The following is a 10,920-nucleotide window of genomic DNA, read 5'->3' as shown; positions in this document are numbered from 1 at the left end:
TATCTCAAGGTATAATATATCTCAAGATAATAAACTTTTACACTAAAAAATATGGTACATTGAAATACTTTTTAATGATGGTAAAAAAAACTACTCCTTTAAATGTTGCGATCAAATATTGTATCTGTTTTAAAATGTAAAACTTTTTTATATTTAATATATAATAAATCTAGGTGTATATATATATAATAGAATATACCATTAAATTTAGACATGGCTAAAACATCTTATAATATGGAATATAGGGAATAACCTTTTTTAAGATAATGAATAGATAATTCACCCTTTGCTATAAGCACAAAGCTACGGTACATTACTGTAAAGTTATTGGATAGAAATATCCAAATGCAAATTAAGAAGCAAGTATGATGAGAAGTGACCACTTAAACATGAACAATTTTACGGTCTAATAAAAAGTAACAAAAAGTACCTCGAGATACCAAATCGTTTTGGATCGTTGGATCTAACAGCGCACGTCCTATTCAGCTAGATCCAGTGGTGATAAATGATTTGGTAATTTAAGATACCGGTACTTCGAGATACTTTTTATTGGACTAGAGCAAATCTCCTTAAACAATGATTCTATTGCTAAAAGTCCATCCAAAGTTGGCGGATATCTGTATTACCGTTGTTTCCAACATATGGCATGGAACATAAATGAATTCTGTGTCCTCGTCACACAGTTTCAGGCTACGCACCTTCGAGAGTCTACGCTAGCATATACTACATCTTTGAGATCGCCGAAATCGTCACGAGCGATTCATAGTTGATGGGCAACATTCTAATCTATGTTAAAATAATTTTTTTAGCATTTCTAGTGTTTTTTGACGCAAACATATTAATTCTCAAAATCGTAAGGCGATGCTGAAAACGACATAATTATGTTGCAAACTGTCCTGACGAACTCCAGAACTATCAATCGAACATGCATGACTCCATCAGAATTTCGAAGTCACATATCACATCACATCTGGTTGCTTCTTCCATTAATTCCAGCCTCCATATCCATCATATCGAAATGATGATCGATAGGTCATCAGCTACCGACGACGACGACCGCCGGCGAGTCGCCAAACCTCGCCGTCCCATCGATCGATCGAGAGCTATAGCTAGTCAGTCCACGCCGCCGGCTGGCCGGCCAGCTGAGAAGTGGGCCAGTGCAAGCGCCCAGTGCCGGCAGCTAGCGTGGGCGGCTGCCCTAGCTCGATCGCTCTAGCTTTGCTTGCCGGCGATGGCGACGTCGAGCGAGCGAGCTGTTGGCGAGAGATGGATGCGTCATCGCGGCCTTCCCGGCGTCACTGCATGTGCAACCACCACACAGCACCACAGTGAATCTGCTGCTGAAGGCGACGAAGAAATTAGGCCGCGACGCACGGAGATCATCGGCTCCGTCATCATCGCGGGGTCGGTTTCGCCTCTTGTGATTCGTAGCTAGCCAGTCAAGTGACATATTTGTAAACGAAAAATAAATAAAATTATTTTATACGTGTTTTTAGTGATGTACTTCCGCCGTCTCAAAACCAGTGCATTTTTATATTGTTTATGTTCAACGTTAGATCATTGTCTTATAAAAAAATTATGATCAATATTTTTGTTGTTATTATATGATAAACATGGATAGTATTTTATACGTGACTATTTTTAAATTTTTTAAAAAAATTTTTAAATAAGATGAACGGTCAAACGTTTGATATGAAAATCCACAAATACAATTAGAGTAATTTTACAGTCTTTGAGAAAATATCATGATCTCTTCGTACTTAGATACTATAAGATATCAAATTTTACACTAAAATTTTAGTATCTCTCCGTACCTATAAGCATAAGAGGAGCGAAAAGAGAGGGGAAATCCATGGGCCAAAACCGCCGAGAAATGGCACAGAAGTACATCGAATCAGGGCGCGTGTGTCCAAAACTATAAACTGGGGATTCGCTGAACTAAACCGGGTGATTAGTCCAAACCTGCCGAACTAACACTGTCTAGTTGCAGCACCGAGCATACACAGCAATGGTTGCATGCGCTGCTGTTCATCCGCAGTACGGACGATGCACGCGTGCGTGTTCTTGGCCGTCGAACTGAACTGTGCCACGCTTCGTGATGCCATTTTCTGCAGCCTATCTGAAGAAAACTTTGTGACTCGAGAGACCGTGTCAAACACACTGCTAATTACGTCAGGAACAGATGACTGCTCGAGGCGATCAGGCACATATGCGATGCCCCGGTGCCGTTTCCGGAAGAATTATGGTTGAAGTTTTTGCTCAGGAGTACCATGGGCTCGTTGTTTTGGTCGATGAAATGAAAGATAAAAGGCAAAAATTAATCCGATTTTCTGGTAGTTATTTAATAGTATAAATAATAAAATTAACTAATATAAAATTTAAAAAAAACTACTCTGAGATGAGACGACGAACTTCTGTATTGAATTTTTTTAAAAAATACATTATTTAACGGTTCAAAAACGTACACATAAAAATTAAAAAATAATCTGGTGAAAAATAACGGAACATATACGTAAACAAGCTCTGGTAATCCTCTCAGTAGTTTTCTGGTGATTTTCTGTGATGCAACTGTGACGAACCTTGCTGCTGGCTGCATTGATCGCTACCCGTTTTCCGGTAAAAGAGAGAGGTTAAAAGTGATAAGTGGGTGATACTAGTCCAAGTGCTTTGTCATACGTCTCCTACCACCACCATGCCTACCTCGAAGGATCATGCAGTGCACAGTCTCCGCCACTGAATTTCTAAAACATGTCTCACTGAAATTTGAACACAAACATCTGGAATAATTCAGACTTTCAGAAAGTCTACTCTGCAAACCGAGCCCCCAGCTTTGGCTTTCGCCATCGGATCCGGTAACAAGCACACGGATGGAATGGAATGGAACGGAACGGATCGACATCTCAGAACACGATGCCATTAATTAACACCGTACTTAGTCTTGCGATGACTTTGAGAACTTCTGAATTCTGATCACCTGATAACCAGGTTCAGTTCAGTCCAAACTTGCCCAGTCCTCTCATGAGAATATGATTTAGCCATGCCGGTCCTTTTTAGGGAAGGAGATCATCGATACAATCACAACTGAGGCAGAAGGTTTTTTTACGATCCTTAAAAAATACCCTAATGTACCATGAATTTTAGTATAAATTTTGGTACCTCAAGATATCATATACCTCGAGATACCATATTCTTTACACTAAAAAACATGAGCTTTAATCATATCCTTCCTTTTATACCGTGAGATACTAAAATCCTCACTCATGCTATCCACTTCATGATCAAGTTAATACTAAAATCTCGATTGTTGGTGATAATAGATCGAACGATCACGATTGCATGGTACCTCGAGGTACCAGCTTGGTCATGGAGTGGATAGCACGAGTGAGGATATAGTATCTCGAGGTACTGGTACCGGTACAAAATAAAGAATGGAAGTAAAACTTAAAAAGTATAGTATCTTGAGATATTTTTTAATGATGATAAAAAAACCTTGAGGCAGAATGAGCCAGGAGGATCTTAAGTGAGCAACAGGCTGCACAAGTCAAAAATTCAGAAATAAATGCATAATTACATGAGAGTTGGTCTGAGGAACATATTGAGATAGATACACCTGAACAAACTAATGTCATCTTTGGCAGTATCAGGTTAATTTAAGGCTATCAAACACGTAAGCCAGAGTTGATCTGCAGGTTGCACTTCTAGTCGCCTCCTTTATAATATTAATCTGGTCAAACAAATTTACCAGGGAAGATCATAGCCGTTTTGAAGCAGATATATATCTACTACCTCTAATCAGTGTCTTAGCATTGACGAAAGCAGTGAGGTTTGCATGCAGGGCAGTCAGCTACCTGCTGCAGCATGATATGTAGTCAGTTTTGGCAAGAACAGGATGAGCCTTGAACATATTTTAGTTAGAGTTTTCCAATAAGCTAAGCATGTCATAAGCATGTTTCCTGCTCTGGCGTCTCATCTGAACATCACACTGTTACTGCCCCCTACTCCACGTTACTGACGTGCAGATGGAAGCCTGAGTAACAACCTGTAATCTACTCCTTTCATGACATTTCAGATAAGATTATGGGTGTAGATTAATCATTTAATTAAGCACATGCTGAAACCATGTGAGCTGGAATTCTCTGAACCTGACCCAAATCTGCAGATTGGCATCTTCCATAACTTTGTCAAACTTCCCCTGCAGACAACGTCACACGTGCGCATTCTGACGAGCTGTTTTATCAGCTGATCGGTGAACCAAAGTGTCAGCCAACTCAGCAAAATCGTGTCAAGAAAAAATCACTCGCTGACCATTTCTGCTTGCTTATGAATAAAACTATTTCATGGATGAGATGCCTCCATGCACGTACGCGTAGGTGAGAGAACTATTCGTTTCTAATCATGTACTATAAATAAATTACTAAATGCTTACTCGAGTACTCCTGCTAGTACTTAATTAGATTGCTTGCCTTGCATGGAATTGTCATCTCCGTGGTGATTGAACAATACTATAATTACTCAGAGTGAGTGCAACCTTGTACTTTCAGTTAATATAATCCGCAAAACTCGCTAATGATGGATCAAACTGTACTTCATTATGATTGTTCGGCATGATTACTTGTCATCAGAATAAATTCAGGCAAGAAGACCGCATGTAAATTTAAATTTAATAGAATTTTTTATTTGAACAAACTAGTTACAATTGCAAATTTGGATTCTATAACATGAAAATGAGTTGCAAACAGGGTACCCAAAACCATGGGGAGCACCTTAGCGGTAGGAGCGAAAACCACGGTTACCATGGTTGAACGGTACAAAGTCACATCAAATTTAATAAAAAAAACAAACTTTTAATTTCACTTAAATTTAGGGTGGTTATCGTTGTATTACTTACTGCGCCACAGCAGTAAGACATGATAACCACTGTGGTTTTTTCGGTTTTGAGAACCCTAGCTGTAATATGCAACTAAAAAGTATGGGGATGAACAAACATAACCGAATAATTTTTGGGCTGAAAAGTGTGTAGCAATGCATATTGTGATGGTCCAGTGAGGCCTAATGTTGGCCCATCACACCCTGCCTATATGGAATGATGAATTGTCTGAATATAAGATCCTCATGTGGTTTTATCTGAAGTTTGATGTACTGTACTTCACTTGTTGGATTCCTTCAGATGGCGGCATCACGGACATCTGCAGTTGATGCCTTGATGCCTTGATGGTAGGGCAGTAGTTGTACCTGACTGACCAGACTGATATGTCAAGAGCAGACAATGTCTCTGTGCTTCACTAAGCAGTGGGAGTGATTAACTTTTGTCAACCATGCATTCTTAAATGCTAATAACTGCTATACACCTGCACCAAATATAATTAATTAACTAAGCTCATGCTTCTCATCAAAGGAAAAAAAAGGAGAAGAACAGAAAGGATGATTCACACTACATGGCTGATAGTTGCTAATAGATTACAGGTCACTACTTTTCAGAGACAAAAATGCTCTAGTTGAAATGATTGCCACAAGAGGGGTCCTTTGCTAGCTGTTGCCCTTATGTCAGAGAACATTCTTCATGAAAGTATCATAGTGCTGTGTCTTTAGGTAGATGAACAGATAGAATAATTACACAAATGGAGAATGCTTTGGTAAAGTGATTAGCAGCAAGCTAGGCCATGTTCCAAAATCCAAACGGCCTCAAGAGAGGGGTCCAAGTGTTATGGTATCTTTGCTCATAGCCCTCACATGCACTGCCCCCTTGCCTGAGATTAGAGAGGATTAAATGAAACATTTTGTCACAGTTTAATATAATAATGATGATCATAGTAAGCACGGGCGTCCCAATTAGTACAGGTGTTGCAAGCTTCTTTTGAGACCTGTCCCAGTTAATCCAGCATCTGGTGTTAAGTCACAAACACTTCTTTTCAGAGAGTCTGATTGATCCAACATCTCGTGTCGTGTAACCCTTGGGATGCTAAACCACAAAAACCATATGATAAGAGGAGATGATCAAAGAAGGGGTAGGACTGAGCATTGGAGTTCTCTATTGCTAGTACTTTGCTAGTTCTACATGTAGAGATGAGATGACATATTTCAGTAGGTTTGGTGGTTTGATTGATGAGCAGGTAACAAAGACATGCATGTCCTGCAGAGCTAGATGCTTTTCCCCTTTGTCTTTGGCAAGGGTAGTTGCAACAAGCCAAGCCAAAGACAACACCAATTGATCTCTAGCAGATAGATTAATATATATTGCTATTGCATGTCGATCGAGTAACTAACCAACTTGTGAGCAGCTTCTTGATTAATTTTTGATTTTGGAACTTCTGTTCATCTGGTCTGAACTTAATAGTCGTATATACAGTACTTCAGACAGATTTGCAGGCAGCAGTACTTGTGGCCTCCATTTCGCCTTTGCTCGGAGCAGAAGCAACATGCTTCTCTATGTTTTCTCCTAATGAGAACATAGAGATATGAGCTTACGTACTTAAGTATTTTTCTGTTTGGTAATTAAGATAGGAAAGAAGGAATAGTCCACAATACGGATTGTTCAGCCAAACTAACTAATCAACTACATCATCTGCATAATAAATAGGTATCTTGCCTGTCTCCTGCATCACTGATTTTATTTTGGGGGGTAAATGTATCAATCAAGATCCCGTGAAATATCTCGCCAAAAAGAGGAACAAGTTTCACTGAAATAATTTCGGCTGACCTGGTTCATCTTGAATTCTTTATCTCACAGTTAATTAATTCACTTTTGTTATTGATAAAACGTTTGATTTTTTTCTTCTGTTAAATACGCACAATGCATGGGTGCTCGAGGGGAGGGTGAGTATGAGATTTTTGACTTGCATAGATATCTTCAGATTATCATCCAACAACGTAACCAAATTTGGTTAATGAATTTAAAATTTTCAAACATTTAATCACTAGACGGACCCTAATTAATTACAGCTATAAGGTATATGAGCTCGTGCAAGAACCTGTTTACTGGATCAGAAGAAATTCGAATGAAAAAACAGTTCAAAATGGAACCTGAATATTCTTCAACGACCCGACTGATTAAAGTAACGCGGCGTCTTATGGTTCCTAGTGAACGTGTTGTTCGTCTGATGATCTACCAAGTTTCATGTGCGATTCTCATGTAGTCAGTCAGACGAGAGATATCACGGTCTCTTTACGAAGATCTCAACTAATTAGAATGTTTGTCCTCTGCAACTCACATGCTAAATAGGCAGGGTACGAGCTGTTTGTCATATCGCTCAATCATTCGCGACCAATAACCAGTCGCACAACCTGCACAAAAGCTTTTGGGAAATGGAAAATAAGGTCATATTCCAAATCAAAATAAGAGGATATAAAAGATACAAAGAAAGGGAGCATTTATATATTACAACGATGGTACGAATTACACACTCGAATTATAAAACCAAATATTTAGCACGGTGAACTTTTCGATCCAAACGAATCATCCCCTTGGTATTGGCTGGAGTGGTTTTGGTGTCCTATTGCACATGTGACAGAAAAATAAAAAAAATCTCCCTTATGTCATAGAAAAATAAAATAAAATAAAATAAAATAAATCTCCCCTTAGCGACCCAATCAGCAATAGAAAAATAAAAAAATCGGTTAGATCCACGTGTCATATCTTCTTACATATCTCTCTTATGTCATACAAGCATAGAGGAAGAGACGGGTAAGGATATGACACATGTATCCAATTAAATTTTACCTTTTTATTGATAACACAATTTTCACGTTAGTGTCATGTGTGCAATCGTAATCAAAACTACTCCAAACAGTGTTCAGTGGGGTAATTTGTCTAGGTTAAAAACTAGAGTGTAGTAAATGTCTGATTTTATAGTTTGAGTGGGTAATCCGTACTATCACAATAATCAAGGGGTAATCGTTATCTTTTTCTTTTTACATTTGTTAGCGAATATATAGTCAGGCACTAAGGCTATCCTAGAAAAGCCCGTGATTTCTTCACTAAATATATCTATGTTATTGGAAGTATTGAAGGCAGAATTTTCACAAGCAAACGTCCTAAATTATAGTATTTTAGGTTGTACAAAAGTTTCCACCGTGAATCTAGCACAACTCAATTTTAATTCTTCTTGAACCGATTAAAATGCGTTGGCATCGCCGGTGGCACTGGCTAGACCTGGACATGTAGTCTAGAATTTTCATTTTATATATGAGCAATTTTACAGTACTTGAGAAAATACCAGAAGTTATTAAAATTTCAGTCTAAAATTTTGATACCTATTAATACTTACTCAAAAACCGTAAAATTTCTCTTTATATATAGCTGCCTACTAATGCTGAGTTTTTTCCCGACCTATATTCTTTCTTTTTCACGTGCACATTTCATGAATTACTACGGTTGAACTTTTTGAGGAAAAAATCTACAGAAAAATTACTTTAAAATATCATACGATCAATTCATTTATTTAATTTTTTATAGCTACTAATTAAATAATTAATTATATATTTATTACTATGTTTTTCATGCGGATCCCTATCCCAACCAAAAGAACACTATCTAAGAACTTCTACATAAGTTTTCATGGCAAATCAGATAACTACTCCATTAGAAAGAAACTGGGCAGGTTGAGGTCCACCCTTCCTTCCTTCCTTCCATTCGGCGCCGCTGCTGATTGCTGAAGCTGACGCCTTCACCGGTTTGCCTCGTATGCTCTCTTAACGGACCCGGGTCGCTTCCACCCGCAACCCGTTAACCCGAAATCGCCCGAATATATATCCCACTTTCCCTGACACGGTGGGAGTTAAGTTTAACCACTCTAATCGTCGCCGTTGATGCGCCGCCGCCGCCGGCAATGGCCACCGCCGCAGTGAAGTCGCCGGAGCCGCCGTTCGCGTTCCATCACGCCCCCCTCCCGCCTCTGCTGGACTGTGGGGAGGAGGATGACGAGTTCGAGTTTAGCATCCCCGCCGCAGCGGCCGTGCTCTCGGCCGCTGATGAGCTGTTCTCTGGGGGCAAGCTCGTGCCGCTTCTCCCGCCGCCCCTTCCGCGTGCATCCCCGCCGTGCTCACCTCCGGCGTGCTTGGAGGTTCCCTCTGAGCCGGCGTCTCCTCGCGCCCCGCGGTGCTCTGGGCATCGGTGGCGCGATCTGCTGCTTCTGGTGTCGGCCAAGAAGACGAGCGCCGGCGACGGCGAGAGGAAGGGTCGTATGGGGGAGGATCTGAGGCGGGGGGAAGCGTTCGTCCAGCCGCTCCTCTCGCGGGCGTCGTCGTCGTCCTCGTCGGCCTCGTCGTGCGACTCTGGGAGGAACGCGCGACGGCCGCCTCAGCCGTCGTCGCGCTCCCCGCTGCGGACGCGCTCCGCGCCGGTGGCGAGCCTCCTCCACCTCATGTCCAAGAGGCAGACCGGCGACAGCAAGAGAGGCGCCCCCGCCGCGGACGCGCCCCTGAGTCGCCGTGAGCCGCAGCACGCCGCCCACCCGTTCCTGACCCGCGTCTCCTCGTCGTCCTCGGCCTCCTCCTCCGACTCCAGCAGCCGGAACTCCCGCTCGCCGTGGCACCCGCCTGGCCCCGCGCGGCCGCCGCCGGCGGTGGCCGCCGAGAGCCCGCGCGTGAGCGCGTCCGGCCGCGTGCTGTTCCGCGGCCTCGAGCGGTGCTCGAGCTCGCCGGCGACGGCGGGCATCGGCCCGCGGCGGCCGCGGCCGAGAGGCATGGAGCGCTCCTTCTCGGCCAATGTGCGGGTGGATCCGGTGATCAACGTGTTTGGCTTCGGCCACCTGTTCTTGCCATCTTCGCCGGCCAAGGATAAAAAGACCGACAAGGACAGGGACATCGCCGGCGGCCGGAGGAACAGGCCGGCGAAGCTGGCAATGGTGCTGAGAGATCCGCAAGATTAGGTGCTGGACATGCTGGAAATAATGCATGATTCTTCCTGTCTTGATTCTTTTTGTAACTTATTGCTGCATGATCTAATTCTTCTTGTCTTTCAGTTTGTTGTACACTTGCACTGTAATATACTCTAGTTTTAGAACAAGAAACTTGCAGATTTCAGAGACACTTCAGTGAATCTGAATTCACTCTCAAACTGTAACTCTGATAAACTATTCCATTCCATGTAAAGAAAGAAAGGGGAAAACTTGATGAACAGAAAGCATCCGGTACACCAAAACCCAACTTAAAAAGAAAGGAGTACTGGTATGCAATCAACCTGAAAGCAGGATTAAAAAGATACAATGTCAAATCACAGGTTCACAACCACTGGAGCAACGTGACATCAAAGTTTTTGAAAAAAAATTTTCGCTGTCCTCGACAGTACGGTAGAACACAGGTTGCAGTGCTAGGAGGAGAGAAGATGGGCTGATGGCCTCGTGATCAGTGCCGGCTCTGGGGCTCTGTGCTCCGTCCCCACGGTTGCGATTCGAAAAGATAATAAAAATATGGTTTGAACTGACTGCTACTTGATCTTTTTATATTTGGGTTTTTATATTTGGGTGGTGTTTAGATTGTGAAAATTTTTATAAGAAGTGTCACGTTAAATGTTTGATCGGATATTAGAGGGAGTTTTTGGATACGAATGAAAAAACAAATTTCACGGCTAGCCTAGAAACCGCGAGATGAATCTTTTGAGACTAATTAATCCATCATTAGCATATGTTGGTTACTGTAGCGCTTATGACTAATCATGGGCTAATTAAGCTCAAAAGATTCGTCTTAAGATTTCTTCCATAACTGTGTAATTAGTTTTTTGGTTCATCTATGTTTAATGCTTTATTTAGGTGTCCAAAAATTCGATGTGATGTTTTTGGAAAAAAATTTGGGAACTAAACAAGACCCTTGGTTCCAAATTATATACCAACTCACCCCGTCCCACTTAAGAATTATTGGAATGTACTTCATCCGTCTTAAAATAAACTATTTTTTCACTTTTTACCTTCAATTTTTAACTCTTCG

At 41.5% G+C, this 10,920-nt stretch overlaps 1 protein-coding gene across 1 annotated transcript; it reads left to right on the top strand.

Moving 5' to 3' along the window:
• Window positions 1-8,792: 8,792 nt before the first annotated feature.
• LOC102718363 (WAS/WASL-interacting protein family member 3-like) lies at window positions 8,793-10,121 on the top strand. Its single transcript, XM_040523668.1, has one exon. It carries the CDS (start codon window positions 8,826-8,828, stop codon window positions 9,864-9,866), a length of 1,041 nt encoding a protein of 346 aa, XP_040379602.1. The 5' UTR covers window positions 8,793-8,825; the 3' UTR covers window positions 9,867-10,121.
• Window positions 10,122-10,920: the final 799 nt, after the last annotated feature.

This window comes from Oryza brachyantha, chromosome 4 (genome assembly GCF_000231095.2).
Source record: "Oryza brachyantha chromosome 4, ObraRS2, whole genome shotgun sequence".
NCBI classification, from domain to species: domain Eukaryota; kingdom Viridiplantae; phylum Streptophyta; class Magnoliopsida; order Poales; family Poaceae; genus Oryza; species Oryza brachyantha.
Note: the sequence above shows the minus strand (reverse complement) of the source record. Positions and strands in the feature narration are given on the sequence as shown.